The 20,071-nt window shown below is 45.0% G+C and overlaps 1 protein-coding gene across 27 annotated transcripts in view; it reads right to left on the reverse strand.

The window, feature by feature from the left end:
• Positions 1 to 454: 454 nt before the first annotated feature.
• PDE4DIPP2 (phosphodiesterase 4D interacting protein) overlaps positions 455 to 20,071 on the reverse strand; it is a 226,099-nt gene continuing 206,482 nt past the window's right edge. For 10 of the 27 annotated variants that reach the window (XM_054529910.2, XM_054529872.2, XM_054530090.2 and 7 more), the window contains 12 exons: positions 16,684 to 16,935; positions 15,370 to 15,501; positions 14,581 to 14,700; positions 12,905 to 13,094; positions 12,079 to 12,203; positions 8,756 to 8,995; positions 6,620 to 6,736; positions 5,825 to 6,051; positions 4,750 to 4,893; positions 3,537 to 3,675; positions 3,184 to 3,230; positions 455 to 1,527 (listed from right to left, as the gene is read on the reverse strand). In XM_054529910.2, coding sequence (XP_054385885.1) covers positions 1,486 to 1,527; positions 3,184 to 3,230; positions 3,537 to 3,675; positions 4,750 to 4,893; positions 5,825 to 6,051; positions 6,620 to 6,736; positions 8,756 to 8,995; positions 12,079 to 12,203; positions 12,905 to 13,094; positions 14,581 to 14,700; positions 15,370 to 15,501; positions 16,684 to 16,935 — 1,775 coding nt within the window. In that variant the 3' untranslated portion in view covers positions 455 to 1,485. Of the gene's footprint in view, positions 1,528 to 2,243; positions 2,296 to 3,183; positions 3,231 to 3,536; positions 3,676 to 4,749; positions 4,894 to 5,824; positions 6,052 to 6,619; positions 6,737 to 8,755; positions 8,996 to 12,078; positions 12,204 to 12,904; positions 13,095 to 14,580; positions 14,701 to 15,369; positions 15,502 to 16,683; positions 16,936 to 20,071 lie in introns of all 27 variants that reach the window. The other 17 variants (XM_063715329.1, XM_054528934.2, XM_024234124.3 and 14 more) reach the window with 4 other exon arrangements.

A 20,071-nucleotide genomic window follows, 5' to 3' on the forward strand; every position in this document is an offset into this window, starting at 1 on the left:
ATATTTTAACATTTTTATATCAATGTTTATGGAATGACATACTTTTTGATTCAAAGTTCTTCAATGTAGTTTAGTTTTGATTGAATGTTATAGAACACTGTTTTTTTAAACTGTGACCTGCAGCCCACATGTAATGGAATCACCTGGGGTGCTTATATAAAAAAATGCAGATTCTAGGGCTCACACCAACTAAATCTCCTGGGATTGGAGACCAGGAGGTAGCTCCTATAATCTCCACAGCTGCTTCTCAGGCACACCAAGTTTAAGAACCATTCTTTCATATTTTCAGACTGGGGGTTCTTACAAAATGACAAAGAAGGAAAACCTTAATCTTTTAAAGTTAGAGTTCAAGCATTAGACTATGTGCTTCTTAAACACAGTTTGTCTTTCCCATTTTCTCTTTCCAGTTCTTTATACTGTCAAGGGATTGGTGCAGAAATGGGAAACAAAGCAGTGAAAGAAAAACTATTTATTTCTTTATACACATTTTGCTTTAATAATCACCAAAAAGACTTTCATTTTCTGTCACCCACCCTGTCCACCAGTTATGTTGGCTTTCAATATATGGTGATAGCAACATATATAAATCTATATCATACATTTATACACACAAACACATTCTATAAGCACTGTGAAGACACAGACTAGGCTTTCCTAGGCTAGGGGCCTCTCCCATTCCACTTAAAAATGAGCACAGGTTTGCTCTATGCAAGAATTTCAACAGAGTTGGTCTGGCCATCAGTCCCCAGTTTCCCCGAGATAAGATAGGATGACAAAATGGGACAGCATCTTTGAAGTGAGGTCAGTCCAATTCGGATATCATAGAAGAAAAGAAATAGGATGTGCTAGGTTAAGCCTGAGATGGTATCTGGGAAGTCACCACATTCGTGATGTGAACTCAAAGAACACAGGTGCTATAGTGCAGACCAAAGCCCAGCCTGACTCGACCCAATAGGGTCAGGTGTGGATCTGTGAGTAGTGCTCACTGAGCCCCCACCAGCAGTGTCCGGCAGGGCACCACTGCTCAGTAGTGTGCCTTTAGAACCTGCCAGAGGAGCTCCAGCATTGGGACCACGTGCCCCATTCATCAGAATCAGAGTCCTATATCCACTGAGTTTTCCATCTCAGGACAGCTGATGAGGCAAGAAATGTGCTGTTGCTAGTTCCCAAGCTGCTGGGGCTGTTGAGAGGCAGTATCACAAAACCGTCTATGCAAACTACGCATCTTTTGCTTAGTGCTGGGCCAAGTGGACCTTGGCTAATGGTATTCCATAGCTGTCAGAAAGGCTTTCTGCCTTTCTCCCAGCTCCGCAAGGATACATCTCTGACTCCCTCTTCTGGACCCTCCAGTGGACTTGGAGGAATGAGGCCCACATGCTCCTCAGCAGATAGGTAGCTGCACAAAAGGGGGACAGGCCCACCTTTCCTGCTGTTTTAAGGACTTCTGGTGGCTGCGCTTCTTGCGTGGTTCCTGGAAGGCAAGGGTCACAAGGCTGGAGTACACGGCAGAGCCCTTAGGGATTTCACCTGCAGACAAACATAAAACAAACCAAATCAGTGTAGATTGCCAGGCCCTACTGATGACTGCCTGAAGCTGGAGTGAGAGCTACGTGGTGACCAAAGCCAGGAGCACGGTGAGAGCCAGTTAAGAGGATGAGCTAAGAGCATGCGCTGCAGTCTGGAGGAGCAACAGGTGCCCGAGGTTAGGGGAGCCTCCCACCTCCCTATGTGCTGAGATCCCTGCTCCAATTCACTGCACACTGGGTGGCTGGATCCTACCACTCCTTCTTCAGGGGCCAGGTGACTCTCCAAATCACTTTATCTCAGCAGAAAGAGGCCTTTGCCATCTCCACCCAAGAAAGAAGTGCTTAGCATGAAACATGCACATATAGAAACAGCCTGTTGTAGGAAGAAGAGGACATTTTGCAGGGAAGTGCTCTGTTAAGTTTATGTCCAGTCGCCATAATGAGGGTGTGGAGGGGCCAAGTCCACAGGGAGCTCAGAGCTCAACTAAGTCCAGTTCCATCTTTGACACATGAGGGTGCAGCAGTCTCACAGAGACTAAGGGACAAGCCAAAGCCACACAGCAGTTAGTGATAAACCAGGGATTAGAACCGAGGCCTCGGGTCCTTTCCAGTGATCTATGGGAGGTGGAGGGGAAAGCTTCCACACTGGAGAAAGCCAGTGGATACTAGAGACTTTTGGGTTACCTTTTAGTGGATACTAGAGACTTTTTGGGTTACCTTTTCTGGGACAGGAATAAGGCTTTACAGAGGCAATCCTGTAAGTGCTGCTCTAAAGAGGCTCAGGAAAGAGAAGAATTATCAGAGAAAAACAAAAGGGAATTAGTGAAAAAAAAAGAGCAAGTTAAACTGGCCCAAGTCATTTTCACACTATGGAGATCAACATTCTCTCAGGTTACGGTTTAGAAACATTTCTAGGAATATGCTCAATCGCTTATGGCAAAGCTTTGAAGTCCATGTTAAAAGGTTTAGGTTCTGATTTTTAAACCATTTCATATACCTCAAGTTTTTCTTCAATGCACTTCCTAGGGAATGATTAACACTTGGTGTTTTAAGTAAATGTACATAATGTCTGGTACATATATAACATTTTTTCCCTGAAGGTTCAGTTGTTGTTTATTAACAAATTTGCTTTTAGACCAATGAGACCTAACAGATCTCTTTTGTCAGGTTGCTTAAAGATATATCAAAATCAAATTGCTTTTCTTAACCCAGGAGTGTGCAGTTAAATCAGTTTATTAGGTTGCAAATTGCTTTTACTTTTTCATGAAGAGTAGAACACATAACTAGCCTCAAGATCCCTCTACTAGAAGCTCATTCAGAGGCAGACTCCCAAATGTCTAATGACTTCAAGAGTGAGCTGAATTGCATTTCTCCAGTCTCTGAACTTGGCATCAAAGAAGAAAAATTGGAGTAAAAAGGAGAGATGATGACAATGTGAGAGTAAACCAAGATACAGGGCAGGAGCCGACGGGGTGGGAGGGTGATGGGAACAGAAACTAGCAGGAAGCTCACTGAGGACCTGTGATCTTGCAAGTGGACCCCAAATCTTCTCCTGGAAGACCAAAGCAGGCCAAGGGTCGCCTACAAGATCTGCTAATGGATGGTGATGGGTTGGGGACAGGCTTGGTGCCTCTGACTAGTGCAGTAGTTTCCTTACCTCTAAGTTAGTCCTTGCCTTCTTTAAAACATCATGTGTTCTGGTTACTGAAACAACAAAAGAACACCACAGAGTAGAAATCACCAGCAGAAATTAACCCTACTTGCTTAGCGTGAGAATTCTAAAGCATTTATTTCTTTCTGGCCATTCAGCTTGGAGTCTCCTTCTATCCACTCCCTGTCCTCCCCTCCCTCTGCATCCACAATTGCTCGTGGCACAGGAGGTTTAGGGACATCAAATCAGTCTCCACTCCCAACATCTCCAACCCCGCCAGGTCACTGCTCATCAGCAGCACAAGTGGGGCATCGGGAAGACTGCCTGTTTCTTCCCCCATTCCCTCTCAGGGAACCTACGCTGGCTGACGATGAACTGCTCCATGCTCTCCTTCTGCTGGTTGGCAGTCTTCAGACGCTCAGCTGTCCTCTGAAGGAGCCGCTCCTGTTTGGATACTTTGGTTCTCAGTTCCAGAAGTTCCCTTTCTGTTGATTCTCCCTGGATAAGAGGAACAGACTCTTACTGACCAGGCAGAAGGCCTAAAGCACCCTGTGCTTTGTGGCTCTTTCCAATTCAAAGAAGGATTCTACAATCTTCTCAACCCTCCTGAACTGGATTTCCTCCTTCACAGCCTTGGATACCTCCAACTGAGGACAGTTTAGGATAAGGCCATTAGGCGGAAGATTGAGACTCTGGAATTCCCCATGCAGACTAGCACAGGCCCACACACCTGTAGCTTAAGAGAACCTCGCTTCAGGCTGGTTTAAAACTCCCAACTCTGAAGAGGACCCTGCTTTAGTCCTGATATCAGTTCTGTCACTCTCCCTTCACAGGTAAGATTGAGAGTTCAGAAATGTTATGCTGGGGTGAGAGATGTGGACAAGTTTGCAAGTTTGTAAATATTTGTGCCAACATGAAGATAGCAAAACACCCTCTCCCTGGAATTAGCATAGTTGGATCCAAAAGTTATTAGTGACATTGATCTGAAGCCAGAATCCCTGGGGAGGGGATCCTGAAACCTGCCTACAGAAGGGTCTGCCAATCAGTTAGCCTGAGCTCTGAGCAGATCCTGAGGGGTGGCTGACTTTCCCCAGGTCTGGTCCAGAGATGCCAGCTTAAGTTGTATGTTGGGATTCCAGGCAGTGGCTAAAAAGGCTCAGTCTCATGGGGTATTCTGTGATCATTTGACCAAGGGACCTGTGGGGTAGGAGATGGGTGCTGAAGCTTTAACTGAATTTCAGCTCAGTCAAACTTCAGAGAGGTAAATAAACTGAACATTTATGGATTGCCAGGGTTATGATGTCTCCGCCTTCTCCACACCCCTTCCTCTTCTTTGATTTCTTATCCAGGGGCCAGGGGGCTGGCGGGGAATGGGATGTATTTAGAGCTGCAATGAAAGCAGCCACCAAGGGTCAGAGATGTCCCTCCAGGGACACTCCTCTAAGTTCCTGTCTATCCCAACTCACTATGTGGCTCCTGATTTTCTAGAAAAGCTGTGACACTGAGGAGACAGAACAGTATTGGAGGGCAGGAGAACTGGGTTTGAACTAAGAAAGGACACTGGCATCTTACCACTTTGCCAGGCAGCACAGGGATGTGGGTGCTTGGCAGGGCCGCTCTCCAGAACATGCTGAGAAGGGAAGCCGACTCCTCTAGGGCATGGTGCAGGGCACTGGTGCTGCTCTGAAGCTCATGAATGCCTTTGCTGCCTAGCACCTGGGGAAAGGTAACACCACAGGAGCAGAGAGATTACTTTCTTCCCCCTGCGTGGGCCCAAGCTTCCTTTGTGAGTGAGGCGCAGAACATGGGCCTGCTTGAACCTGTGAAGCCCTCGCACAACCATTTGCAGCTCTCAGAACTAAGGTGCTGCTCCCTTTACTGGGAATGCCTTCCTCCACCTGCAGAACCCACAAGGCTTTCAAAACTCACCCCCCTTGCTATGTCCTCTATGAACCTGTTACCTTCCTTGCCTGAGATAAATGACCACATTTGCATTGGCGCTCTCACAGCACAGAGGATGACTTCTCATACTGTGCCTGTAGCCCATTACTGTGCTTATCCATTTGGGTGTGTGTCTTGCCCTCTAGTGTGGGGGCTCCGTGGAGGCCGGGCTGTCCCTACACATCCATGGGTCTCCAGCAGCTCAGACAGTACAGCCACAGGCTCCTGGTCTCTCTCACTGGCAAGGTGCTCTCAGAAGCTTTGCTGCTTGCCTTCCCTCCCCTATGCAGTCTGCATAAGGAAATGCCATGGCTGCCAGACTTCTCGCCCCTTCCACATGTGGGGGCCATACACCTGCAAATCCTTCCGTTTCTATCCATCCCATTGAGTCAACTCTGCCCACAGATGGTCATGTGCCTGCATGACTATGGTATATAATAGGCTACCAAAGGCTGCTAGGCAATGCCATGTGTTTCTGTGGGGCTGAGGGGAAATATCCAGTCAGCTACATCTGGAACACAGCAGAACTCACAGTGAAAATAGGAGATAGAGAAGAAAGGGCCTGGCTGCTATACATGGAAGAGGAAGCCTCAGCTGTGGAGAGATGCAAAGCATGAAAAAAACAAAAATGGTGGGAGAACGAGTTAACATCAAAGGAACAAATGGCACAAGGAAAGAGTGCACCTAAAGCTACAGGTGTGATTACCTCTGTGCCTTGGGCTTCAAGGCCAGGGAAGCTGCATGCTGATCTCACAAGAGACACTATCTTTTTGACCAGCAGCTTGCCCTCCACAATTTGCTGTCTTAGGGCACTGTAGTCATCAATGTGGCCAATGACATGGCGGCCATGCTTATTGGCAAAGGAGCCATCAGTAGCATCCCCCTCCAGCTTGGGAGGGGTCTTCAATACTGGAGAAGTATCCAAACCCAAGCCTGAAAAAGAAAATGACAACACAACAGAATCTTCTGTTATTCATAATGATATCCTCAGTTTGCTCCAACTCAAAAGAGGTAGGGAATGAGAAAAGGACGAGGCTGGGAACAAGAAATGAAGCCTTGGAATGTACAAGGGTGGGGCAAAGTCCATAGAGATCTTCTGGCTTCTATATTTTTATAATCTTTCTTACATTATCTCTTAATGATAAATTTGCCAGGAGACAATTTTTTCCTTATTGGCAAATGAAATAGGACAAATCATAATAAATAATAAGTTTCTGGGTAGAGAAGACAGAGACAAGGAAATCAAGTTGGATACAGACAGCATTTTCAAGAATGGAGAGATTATGGTGCAATGAAGCAAAAACAGCAGTAGGAAAACTACAGGAGGATGAACAATGGCAAGAAAGGCAGCCACAGAAGGTGCAGGGAGTAGGGCTAAAGGCCTTGGGGCATGCAGAGAAAACTCTCTAAATACAGATAATATGTTTAGAGACAACAAAAGGTTGTTTGCATTAATCACATTCCATCGTCAGTCCCTGGGCCCTTTAGTTGCCATATTTACCATCTGCTCTGTTGATTATGGCCATTTCTGAGCCAGGAGTAGAGGAAGCAGAGCTGGGGCGGACCAGAGCTAGGGAATTCATACCAACATCCCGGACTGGAGGAGACACAGCTGAATCTAGGGAGTAAAGGCAACCACAGTTTTCAGGAGCCCTGGAACACCCTGCACGTGAAGCACATGCACACCTAGCCATCCCCACTGAGGACTAAGGTGGCAGGACTCTCCTCTTATAGAATTATCCATACCCCACAAGCCAAAGCCCATGAGTCACTGAGTTCAGAATGTGTCCATTCTTCAGAATAAAAAGATATTCCTTTAATTGTGGGGTGTTCCATGAGAACGTAACTTCTAGTTTGAAAAATTATTAGGTGTATTTTTATAAACCGAGTCTTAAGTATAATTTGTGTGTGGTATCTAATATGATGCCCTGTAACTAAATGTAATATGTATAAATATACATAGTACATATTAAAATCTAGAATCAAGGAATCAAGGAATGAATGGATTCATGGGCGACTCAACATTCTAGTCATCATTCTGATGAGGTAATACTGAAAAAAATTGATATGTATGAGAAGAACGGAGACAGAAGGCTTGGTGGGTTAACGTTGTCTTGCTGGAGGCTAAAAAGCAACCCTACGGTGGAGGAATTGGAAAATATCACAAAGAAGGTAGAAAAGGTCCTGCTCAGGCAAGTGTGGCCCAGTGCCTGCTTTCCAGCTCAGGCCTCAAGGGTGCTAGAGAAAGACGGGCAGGGACTGCACCAGTGGGGCTGAGTCTTGGCTGCTGTATGGCAAGCCAGTGAGAGGGGAAGGCCTGGTTGGAAAGAAGAGTTGGAGACATAACTGAACACCACAACCATCAGGGCAGCCCAGAGGAGGGCAAGGCATCCACCTAATGTAAGCTGAGAAGTTCCTGGTGGCCAGGCGGTTTGCTTGGTGGACCACATGTGTTTTTTTACTGAAATGCCAAAACAGCATAATCATGTTATTGTCACCTTCATTTGACAAATAAGGTTACTGTCAGATAAATGAGAATCTACAAGAACCAGAGAAAAATAAAGATTAACATGACCCAGAAATAGCTGGCAGGAGAGTTTGAAAGCTCAGCTTTAGAGAAACTGAACAGAAGTGGTTCCTGATTTGAATAAAATTGAAGGTATGGCCACAGAGGTGAGTGAAGATGGTGTACTAAATAGTGTATCAAAAGGAGAAAAGGACAGAGGAAGTAGAAATTGAATGATTTAAGAGACTAGGGGGACACCATTGACATTTCAATGAAAACTGGGAGAAGTGAGATTGATGGGGGATATTGAGAAGAGAAGGGGGACCTGGTCAAACACGCCTATCTGAAAAGGCAGGCAAGGGGTGGGGTAGAGAAAGTGAATGATGGCCGCCCGAAATAAATCACCCACCATCCACGATTTCCCCAGAGCCCTGTTTCCTTACGGGCAGGAACATTTTACCACACACTGAGTTCCCCACCTGTGAGGGAAAGGGGGACTAGAGAATCTAGGAAGGTCGGCAATACTGAGACAGGGCACAATGAGCTGGAAGGAACACAGACTGAAAATCACATCTGGTTCTGATCCTGGCTTTGTCTATAACTTCTCTAAACCCTCGCTTGTTTGTTAATATCTCAGGACCTAAGTTTTCTTATGTGAAATACAGAGATAGCAAAACCTGCTTTACTTCAGATGAAATTATATATGTGAAAACACTTGGCTAATACTAAAGCACCAAGCAAATCCAAGAAAAAGATATGAACATATACAACTGCTAATTATTGAGCAATTCTTAGTGTGCCAAGCACTTGTAAATGATTTCATTTAATGCTCAAAATCATATAAGGTACAGATGATCATTATCCTCATCTTAAATATAAGGAAACTAAGGCTTAAACCTCTGAGACTTTAAACACCTTGCCCAAATCAAATGACCTGTAAGCGGTAAACTCAGAATCTGGAGCCCAGTCTGACCTAAATCCCACGCTTTCACTCAGGCTGCTAGACTAGAGCATCTCTGATTTCAACCTGACCATAAGGAGCATGGACCAGGCAGATTGCACCTTCTGCCGCAGACATCCTGGTGATCTCCCCACTGGCCAAGGGCTTTCTAAGTCCCTTTTCCTTCCTACCTTGGAGGAGCAGCTGCTTGTTTCCAGGGTCAGCGCTGGCTGGGAAGTTCTGGTTAATGGAGGACGGGCTGAGGCTGGCTTTGCCAGCACCGCTATCCAGCTGCTGTTGCAGCTGCAGTCGCAGACAATTGTTCCCCTGAATGCTCTGCTCCAGCTGCCCTCTCAGAGCTCGTACCTCTGCCACCAGGTGGCTCAGGTCACTGCTCAGAGGGATTTGGTGACAGACATCCAGGCTGTAAGCTAAGAGAGAAGAGGAGTCTGGTAACATTGACCCAAGTATTTCCAAGCACTTGTCAGAACCCTCCTCTGTGACATTCTTTTCTGCCAAGGGCCCCACTATCATCTGAGTCTCATGCAACCCATCTCTGATGGAGATGTCACCATTTCTGTGTGTGGCCGGGGGGTGGCACTGAGCTGGCACACATCCAGTCTGAAACTTCCCTGCAGCTTAAGTTACACACATGCACCTATAGAGCATTTGATTGGCAGATGAGGATAAGTCCATATTTCATCTCCATAGTAACCTTAGTCCTGTAGGCTAAAGTATAGGATCCTCCACGGTAGAAGGTCAGCACTGAGCTAGAGAAGGGTAGGGGATGAGGGAGAAAGAGATTTCACAGTCTTCACTCTCAAAAATGAAAGAGGAGAAGGAGGAGGCCTTTTGGTAGCATGTGAGAATGTGAGTTGGGCACCTTAGATGAGGGATTATAACTAAGTGAGTTTTTCAATTTCTCTCTCTCTCTCTACCTCTCTCTCTCTCTATATATATGTGTGTGTGTGTGTGTGTGTGTGTGTGTGTGTGTGTACATATATATACCTACATATAGTGTGTTTATATATTTTGTGTGTGTATATATACATACTATAAGTGTATATATGTACACATATACATGTACATATATATGTACACACACACATATATAAATATATATGTATATATATTTACCTCCATTCACCACATGTCTATTTCTTTGTACTGGGGATGAAGAGATCTAAGAAATATTCTACGAAGCCACAATCCTTTATCTGAAAACCTTAAGGCCAAATGTATTTCGAAAGGTAAAATTTGTTTTAGTTTTTAGCAAGGCAACAGGGTGCATATATCACATATAACATGTACCCAGTTGCAGGTGAACCGCAATCCTTAATCAAACGTATAACTATTTCTGCAATGAGCTATGTGAATATTCTAAGTAGATAAATAAAGACTTATGAATATCCTCTTGTCAGATCATCTAGATTTTGTCACTAAATGAGTATTTGAAAAATTTAATTTGGAGATCTTACTGGATTTTGAAATTACAGATAAGAGATTATGGAGCTTCAGTGGTTGTAGCTTTGAAATGAGTCCTAAAAGGCAGGGAGAAAAGCATGAAAGGAAAGGGAGCTCAGGATGAAGTAGTTTTAGAGACTTTGGTAAATAATCTACTCTTGAATTTTGCCCAAAGTTTTATGATGTTCCTCTCTCTCTTTCTCAATCCAACTTCTCACTAAAGTTTGCTTATTTTTTAAGAGATGTTTTAAAATCTATCTATACCCTTTCATCTTCCCAATAGCACCTTATATTAGACTGTCATCTCTTAATGTGCCAGAATATCACTAGACCCATCCAATAGGTTTCCCAGATTCTAATGTCTCCCAACTCCAGGACATCCCCTGAGACTTAGCATCTTAAAGTTCTGTTTTCATCATATGCTTATCTTCTTTGAAAAAGAACAGACTTAGTTTCATTATCTACTATACAGAATGTCAACTTTCACCCTGACCTGTGAGCTTTCAAGAGTTGGTGACTCTGATCCACCATCCTGACTTCTCACTCCCCTAACCCCAAGCTTCTCCTGTGGTCAGGCTGGTCCCACTGACCCAGCACTCACCATGACTGTGTACTTAAGCTATTCTTCCAGCCTGGTGAGCCCCCTGTATTTCTTCAAGTTCCAGTTCACCTTCTCTTTAGAAAATCAGGAAACTAAATCAGGATTTATGATAATTCGAATCTAACTTCCACTGCCCTTCACTCTTTGTTTAGCCCTCTGGAGGGACATAAAATACATGAGTTCTTTTTCACCTGACACTTCTTCAAATGTCCGAAGCCAGTTCTCATGTCCTCAAGATGTTTTGAAAGCCTACATTTCTTTAGTTTCTTTGACCAATTGGAGATTTCTGGTCCACAACATTGTGTGCCCTGTCTTCATTATGTTCCCTAGTGTGTCAATGCCCTTTTCAAAGATGGTGCCCCTTAATCTAACAATATTGTAGACATGGTCTCCACAGGCGAACATCACACTTACACTACTATAGTTCCAGTTTGAGCTGGCATTTCTAGCAACCTTTGTCCTACACCTTGCTTGTGTGAACATGTTTCTACCAAATCCCATACCCTCAAGTCCATGAACGGCTGCCTGTCCTATATTTCTACACTCGTCCTATATTTCTACCACTGATATTTTTAATCGAGCTCAGGATTTTGCTTTTTATCATTGCTAAATTTCATGACATTGATGTCAGTCCTCTGTTCCAGCCTGCTGTGACTTATTAACATTATGTTTTGAGTACCCTTCTCCATTTAAAGAAGCATGAAGAAATATATCAAAATTCTCAAATATTAGATTATTATTTCAGCAGGCAGCAACTCTTCAATAAATGTCCTTAATATTTAAATCCAGGATTGAAATTTAGGTCCTATTAGTGGTATTTCTATAAGGTTTTTTTGTTTTTGTTTTTGTGTCTTTTAATTTTCTCCTATGGGCAGGCTGGTCCCCACTGACTCAACACTCACCATGACTTTGTACTTAAGCTATTCGCCCAGCCTGGTAAGCCCCTGTATTTCTTCAAATTCCAGTTCACCTTCTCTTTAGAAAATTGGGAAACTAAATCAGGATTTATGAAAATTGCATGAAAGGGCAATAAGCCGAGAGCCAGATGTCACTAGGGAAAAGGCCAGGGTGGGAGCAGACTGCCTGCTGCATTGGGCTGAATGGGTTGTCAGTATGTATTACCGACAATATTAAAGGCCTTTTCAAATGATGATATCATTAGGACAGTTCTTTTGCTTTCAAAAATGTTACAATCTAGACATTGATAGGAATGTCTGGATTTTCTTCAAGTAATTAGGAATGATCAGGCTGGATCTTGCTTGTCCCACCAACCTGTCCCGTTGGGCTTTGTGTTTGAGAGTTCCTACTGGGAGCCCCAGGCTCAGGTGGGGATTTCTGAGACAGAACTCTGTAGCTTCTCATGATCTCCACAACTCCCAAAGGAAAGAGCTCACTAGCATCCTATGCAAGGGCAAAAAGCTCCTGGGGTGAGGGGAGAAGAACACATACCTTTCAGCCCCTTCTTGGAATTGCCATAAAGTGCCTCGTAGATTTGTAGCTCTGACTGGAGGGACTCAAAGAGCTGCTGTTTCTCTTCACACTGTTGCTGCAGGAGAACCAGCTTGTGCTGCTGTCTGACCAGGGAGAGGGAAGGCCCACTGAGATGGCAGAGCCACTCAGCCACACCAGAGCAATAAGCTGAGAGCCAGATGTCAACTCAGGGGGTCATAAAGAGTTACGGTTAGGGTTACATCTGAGCCCCAGATGTCAACTCAGGGGGTCATGAAGACTATCACTTTTATTTCACAGATGTGGAAATGGAGGCTGAGGGAGGTCAAGTAACTTTGCTTGAAAACACACCATTACCTACATTAGTTCAGAGCAGAACAGACACACCAGCACAGTCTCCTTACTGTTCCTACAGTGCTCTTTGCATTCTGACAAGCAGTTACAGGGCTTATGCTGGGACCAAGCATCACAGCCAGTATAGAAGCTTCCTAGGTGGTGGTGAGACTAATGTCCTATATCTAATTGGAAGCATGGGAACCCTTCTTTTTCATGTCTCTGATATACTGAAGACTTCTATAACAGAGTTTTACTCTCTCAACTTGGGAGTGACAAGGCATTCCCAGAGAAGTCCTTTCTTCTGCTCAAATCACCCCTCCAACTGCCCCCACCCCACAACTGACACACAAAAATCAGGAATAGCAGAGGGAACACTGAGGTTTCCAAAAGAGGACACCAATTGTCTTGCCAATATCCCTTCCTCTTGTAATGTAAGAATGAATGTAAGAATGAAGAATGCTACCTTCTCTGTCAATGGGTCCCCTCTTACCTGGAGTCGTTTTCCTGGAGGGAAAGACGTTCCTCCCTGAAATGCAAGACCTCTTGCTGCTTCTCCCTCAAGTCTTCCAAAAGCTGCTGCCTTTCCACCTTCTGGTGCTCCAGCTCCTTTTCCAGCTCTTGAAGGTGGGATCGAGAGGACAGCAGAGCCTCTCTCAGGCTTTCCGTTTCCTGGGAGTGCTCTGGTGAGAGGAACGCAGGATTGATTTATTATCATGGGGCCAGAGCTCAGCTGGAAGATGACCCCAAGCACATCCACCCTGACAAACAGAGATAAGGAGCAGGGAAGGAAGGCCCTATGTTGGTGGGAAGAGCATGCTGGCTCAACATCCCCCGCAGCCTGGAGAATGGTGCCTCTCTCTCTTTGCAAAACCCTTCATTCCACTTATTTAATCTGTCCTACCTTGCTCTTAGAGAAATTCTGGTTTTTAATGCCACCACTTTCCAAGTGCTCACATATCATCTGTTCAATAATCCATTCTTGAATTTTGACAAAGATCAACATCAAGATCTCTTTTTGGAATGTATCATTTTCATTATTTTGAAAACTGGGATATTTGGTTTTTTTTTGAACTTGCAGCACTTCTCTGATCTTCACAAGTTGTCAAAGATTATTGAAGGGACTCTAAAAATACAGCTGCAGGCTCAGTAAGTCCTCTGGGGAAAGAGTCACCTGAGCCTGGCAAATTGTACTCGTTTAAATCTCTTACTGTCTTCTCACCTGTGAGGTCTGTTCTATTCTCTCCAAGCATGCAACGGTAGCTCAGTAGTTCTGCCCTCTTTCTTATCTGTTAACTTTTGTTATTGTCCCCCAGCAGTGACCTTTCCTCTCAAATCTTCTTGCTAATATAGAAATCAATCAATTAAATTAATTAATTAATTTAGGTGGCTATTTTAGAAATATCTCTTGGTGGCTTTTTCCTTTTCTACAAGCATTCCTTCATTCTGGCTTAATCCTTTTGGATACTACTCTCAGTCTTTTTATGGCTGTTCAATAAATATTTGTGAATAAAAATACTTTGTTATCGATAATACATTGATCTGATCAAGTAGACTAACACCAAGGTCAGCTGCCTCCCAGCCACATGAGAAATGATGCCCACCTGTGAGCGCCCCCTGGCTAGGGCTGGGAAAGTGCTGGGGGGTATTTGCTAGTGCCACTCGGCATGGAGTCATAGTACTGACCAGAGAGAAGCCCTGAGTCTATGAGTGAGGGATGTGGTGAGGAGGCAGAGGAATGGCACAGCAGGGTCAGGAGCGACACATGCTGCTGCTGTAAAGTCTGGAGAAACTTGAGAGGGAAGATAGGCATTCGCACTCCCTCCTTTATTGGTTCCAAATCAGTTGTGAGTGAAGGGAGGTAGAACATATACCAGACTGGTATCCAAATTGATAGCTCGTGACTCTGCATATATGCAGGTGGGCTTGTACAGAAATGATGGATTTCCTAGAGCTCTTCGCTTCTGGGGACTAGGAGTCTGAGGGGCCCATAGTTGGCACATCTTAGAAAGCAGCCTTCTCTAGACAGAGAATAGCTGTGAGTTTGGGTTGGTGGATCTGAGTAGCTCTGTTACCTCTACCTTCTTCTGTTTGCTTCTCCAGTTGGTGATTAGTATGGCCAGGGAAGAAAGAAACAAAACCCACAGTTTGTGGGTTTTGACCACGTACCTCTGGAAACATGACTCAGTTGAGCCTGAAGTCTTCGATTTTCTTCCCTGAGGACTCTGTTCTCATTGCAGAGCTGAGGTATGGACTCCAGGCCCTGACTGTAGACGTTAGAAGTGGATCCTGTCCCAGAAAGTAGACATTTGGGTAACAGAAGCTTCCAAAATGTCCCATTCTTTATCTCTCAAAGATACTGCCCCAACCCAGCAGAAAACCCCAAGGACTCAAGGCCTGGCCCTGAATGAAGCATGGGGGGCTGGGTACATGTTTTCTGTGTGCCTCTTCTCAGTGGATTCTTTGCGTGCATCATCACATGCCGTAACTGCAATGGTGCAGGAGGCCTGATCTCCCTAAACAGCTGCTGCTGTGGTATAGGCAGGACAACAACATATGGAAAGACTGGCCTCCATGTGACAGCAGCTTGGAAGGAGAGTGTAAGGAGAAAGGCCACCTTGGTAAAGCGGCCGGGGTGGAGTTGGGAGGACCCTTACACACCTGGCTCCACCACTTATCAATCACACAACAAAGGCACAGACATCAATCAGCAGGCAGTATATAAGCAGATTAAGTATGGGGTGAGAAGTCAGATGACTCTGGGCATCAGATGTAGTTCTGCCTTAAAGAGAGTTACTCTCTAAACTCAGATATATTCAGAAAGTAGGGATGACAGTACTTGCCCACCTCCCTTGCTGGACTGTTCATAAGGAGCAAGTGAAGTAAAGAATATCTGTGAAGCTCTGCCTAAAGGTCCCTAAATAGAGCCAGAAACAGGAAGGTCTGGGCCTCTCCTACCGCTTCCATGAGCAGTAGAGCTCAGCCGGTGTTCCAATTGCTCCCGTAGGCGGTCATTGATGCAGATGGACTCCTCCAGGCGCTGGCGCAGGTTCCGGATTTCACCAAGATGCTCTTCCAGCAGGTCAGCCCCTGCGGCCAAACCACCAGGACATGGAGAGAGGTGGGAGATGGCGAATCCTGGTTACGGATGGGGGTGGGGCTCGGCCAGGGGCCCTGCAGCAGGACCTATAAATATCACTAGCCTTCTGCCAACCGTGTCCTCTCACATGGACACCCAAAAGAATGGTAGTTTTGTTTAAACAGTAAATGTGCTTTCAAACACATAACAGTCACTTGCTAAAAAATCTCCATGGGCCTCCTCCCACACAGGGGTCTTGTTAGAGTTCCACGTTTTAGAAAAATAACTGAGGGCTCTGGACAAGGCCTGCCTAGCATCTGGAAAGGTATGGCCACCTCCTGGGTGTGACTATGAGGATGATAGGTGAGACCTCACTCTACCTTTCTTCTTACTGACACATGAGTGACAAAGCCCTTCCTCCCACCCTTAGAAAAAAGGCCTAAAGTAAAAGTATGTGATCTTACACTCACCCTATGCAGTTAATGACTGACACTGAATGCTTCCCTGAAATCACTTTTAATATGGAAGATGAAAGAATAGCCTGGAAGGATCTAGAGATCTGAAGGCAAATTAGAGAGGGGATGATATCCCCCTTCCCCCCGCCAAACAAAGCAAAAATATCCAGAAAAGTCAGACGGATGCTTACACCGGACAGTAACTGCACCATTTTGCTTTGGGCTCAGTCTTTTCCTGAAAATTACGATGGTCTTACTGTTGGAACTGAGCAGCATCCCAGCATTTATGAGCTTAGCTATACCTCTCCACTTGCTGTGACTGAGTTTTGTGCACAGGACATATGTGCAGGGTCAGGGAGCTGCACCCTTACACCCTTTCCTGTGACAAGTCCTGACTGATGGAAGAAAGTCCCATCTATGCCTGGCATTCTGGGGGGGTCTAAGAGAGTGGGCTGCAAAGAGGCCAGGCTGCAGAGGGATGGAAGGACATGAGTGTGACAGCACAAGAGGTGGGTCCATGACTTTCCCATATCCCTACAGAGCACTGAGGCCCTGGGCAGGAGAATGAAGAAATGTACTTGGAAAGGATTGAGCGCTGATACAGCTCTTCCATTTTATACCCCTCACTCTGTGAGCCAGGGATGAAGGAGGAATGAAACAGTCCAGCCTGGGTAGGAAAAGAGTAGACTCCGAATGAGACTTCTTTTCAAAGGCTGCCGTTTCTGCTTTGTGCTTTACCTGTGGGTTTGGAGTTAAGCTGGTACACAGAGGAGCCTGAGGATAGGTCCCCAGATACACTCCCTTTCTGAGGCCTCATCATGTCCCACTGGCCACTGCTGCCCAGGTACCCAGGCTCTAGGATTCTTCCCAGTTCTATGGTGCCCCTTGGAGGAGAGTGAGGCTGGGCAGAGTTGAGGTAGGGGGAGGAGTCGGCTTCCAAGTCGTTGCTCGGCAATGTAGCTGTAGAAGCAGGAGGAACAGTGCTGGCACCTGGGCAGAAAGAAACATGAGTAAGAAGGAAATGGGGTGTCAGAAGGGAAGAATTTGCAAGGAAGTGTGTGATTGCTAAGAATAGAGACTAAAAGGAGACATGTGGAATGTCAGAGATCCCAGTTCACTTTGGTATACTAATTAGACTAAGGCTCGTAACCTAGAGGTTGTAACTCTCACCCTTTGTATTTCCTAGCAGGAGACACAAGAGGTAGAGAATAAAGTATCCTAAAGTCATCAGTATACACAATGGAAAAGTCCAGTGGCCCCACTCCTGGATCCTACTATAATCCTTTATGACAGACTCCAAGGAAAGTTCTAAAAGTAGGATTCACTCCCACAGTTAGAAGTTGTGAGTGCAACGGAATACAGGATTGAGCTTACCTGTGAACACGAACAACTGTTTGTCTACATGTACTTGCCTTCCCCTGAAACTAACCAGTCAATATGTCCGTTCCACTTTGGAGTTTTTCAGAAGAGAAAGGGGACATGAAATCAAGCTGGATATGGTGGCCCTAGTACCTCCAGACTGAAGAACTCTTTGCTGAGGCTGGGGAAGGGTCTATGTAAGGCAAGTATTTATTTGGATCCCATCCAACATGACTCAAGGAGCTGTAAAATGTCATCACTCCTGCCTAAAGAATCATTGAATACTATTCCACAGAGGCAGGTAGGACCTTTCATTTCATAGGCTGATACTTTAATAGATCCTTTGAAATCACAGGCCTTTCCCTTGAGCCCCGTCATCTCCACTTCTCTGTAAAAAGAAGCCCAGCATGGTGGAGATGAGGAAAGAGGTGGGCAGAGACACAGTCTAGAAGAAAATTCAGAAGCCTGCTTTCTTTCAGGGATTATGAACATGGGCAGCAGAATAGACAGGTAGCTCCTCCTAAGCAACAGGAGTGAGGTCATTATTTCCTCCAACCAAGCCAAACTCCTCGGAGGGGTTAGTGTAATTGCCACTTGCCAGTTTTTAGCCCTACTTGTAGCTGGTCCTCAAATTTGGGTACATATTGGAATCACCTGAGAAAGTATGGAAACATATACTGATTCCTGGATTCCAGAGATTTTGCCTTAATCAATATGGGATACATCTTGAACAATGGATGTTTTAAATTCATTTTAGGTAATTCTAATAGGCAGTAGTTTGAGAAGTCTTGTCATGAGTCTCTCTTCCAATTTGCAAAATACTAGATGTTCATTAGGATCACTTAGTTAAGGAAGAAGATTAAAAATTTAAGCACCTACATTTTAGAAGGGATGCAACAAATACATGATTTCCTACCTCTTTCAAACTGCCTTCAACCCCATCCGAACACAAGGCAAAGGGGGAAATCAGTGGTTGCAGATAGTCAGCTTACTTTTTAATCAAGGCCATGTGAGGTTTTAAGTCTATCAGTAACAATGATCAGTATTCTCATGTTCCAGTCCCTTGGCCACACAATACACAGCACATGCTCTAAACCATGCAAAGACACCATACAGACTCTTGCACAAGATTTTAACCCAGGGACCTGAGAGGCCACCATGCACCACTGTCCACATGGAAACCTGGCTCAAAGCAAACAATGAGCATGGATAAGCAATGGTCCCTTGGAGAGGACCTTGACTTCAGGTGGAGAAAGAAAGGGCTACAATCTTCCTCATCGAGGCTGGGACCATTCGAACTCCGGTCAATGGCCTCAGACTTGATGTAATTCCAATTTAACCCAAAACAACAGACTCTTTTTCATGGACAGTGCTCTCCTTCCATCCTTCCATTTGGGCAAAGACAAATGGACAAATGTGGAAAGATAAACGAAAAGGAGGCAAGAGAAAGAAATGGAAGCTAGAAAATACTCTTGCTATTTGTCATGGGGCACATTTGTTGCCCATTCATTGTTGGTGCCAGAACTGCTAAAATAACAAGTTTTAGGTCAGAAACAGCAGCACTTCCTACTGGTCTCTAAAGAGAGGGAAAAAATTGTTGCAAGGAGTCCCCAGAGTTTGATCAGCTGAGTTCAGCTCCATACTCTAAGCAGGATGGTGACAAAGCCATCCTAAGTAGAAAAGATATAACAGAAACATGAAACCTGGAGCAGAAGACCAGATTCAACCCCATCTCTCCCACTTACCAGTGACCTTGAACAAGTAACTTCACTTCCCTGAGCTTTAGAGTTCCCTGCACTAGACAAAGTATCCATTTCCTGGGTTGACAAAATAAATAGGCTAGGCTGGGTGCAGTGGCTCATACTTGTAATCCCTGCACTTTCAGAAACCAAGGTGGGCCGATCACTTGAGCTCAGGAGCTCTAGACCAGTCTTGGCAACATGGCAAAACCCTGTCTCTACAAAAAATACAAAAATTAGCCAGGTGTGGTGACACACACCTGTAATTCCAGCTACTTGGGGGGCTGAGGTGGGAGAGTCGCTTGAGCCCAGGAGGTAGAGGCTGCAGTGAGCCGAGATTGTGCCACTGCACTTCAGTCTGCATGACAAAGTAAGACCCTGTCTCAAAAAAAAAAAAAAAAAAAAAGAGGAAGAAGGAAAGAAATATGCTGGTCCACATGACATTTGGGGCTATAGGGAGGGGGATGCAAATTATTGGCTGTTGTCTTGCATCACTAGAAACTTCTGGCATGGTGACCCTATCAGTCTCTGGCTCACCTAAGCTTCTTTACAGGCACAGAAAGTGCCTGACAAATGAGTTTAAGTTCATTCAAACTGCTTTCTAACTGTTGTGCTTAAGGTGCTATGAGAGAGCAAATTCATGTGAAGGTTTGTCATTTTTTTCTAAGCTATCAGTGACCACCAGCACACTAAATTTATGATGAGCATCCAGCCTACAAATACATCAAAGCATTTTCTAAAAGTGACTGTCCACAGTCTACATAACTACATGAGATCAATTATCTTTGGGAGTCAGAGGATGGGATTCAGTCAGATGCCATAGCTGGTGCTGTGGTTCTAAGCTGCCTGTGTGTCACCTGTCCCAGGGCAGGGACCAACCCTGTGCAGTAGGAAAAGGGGCTCATCATTTCCTTTTCTGAATTCCTCTATCATTACCCTTTTTGCTCCAACCTAATGATGTCAGGAACTGAACTTGATTAACAGCATTTCACAGCAGAAAAATCTAATAGCCACACAAAGGAGCCCAC

Source organism: Pongo abelii, chromosome 1 (assembly GCF_028885655.2).
Source record: "Pongo abelii isolate AG06213 chromosome 1, NHGRI_mPonAbe1-v2.0_pri, whole genome shotgun sequence".
NCBI lineage: Eukaryota > Metazoa > Chordata > Mammalia > Primates > Hominidae > Pongo > Pongo abelii.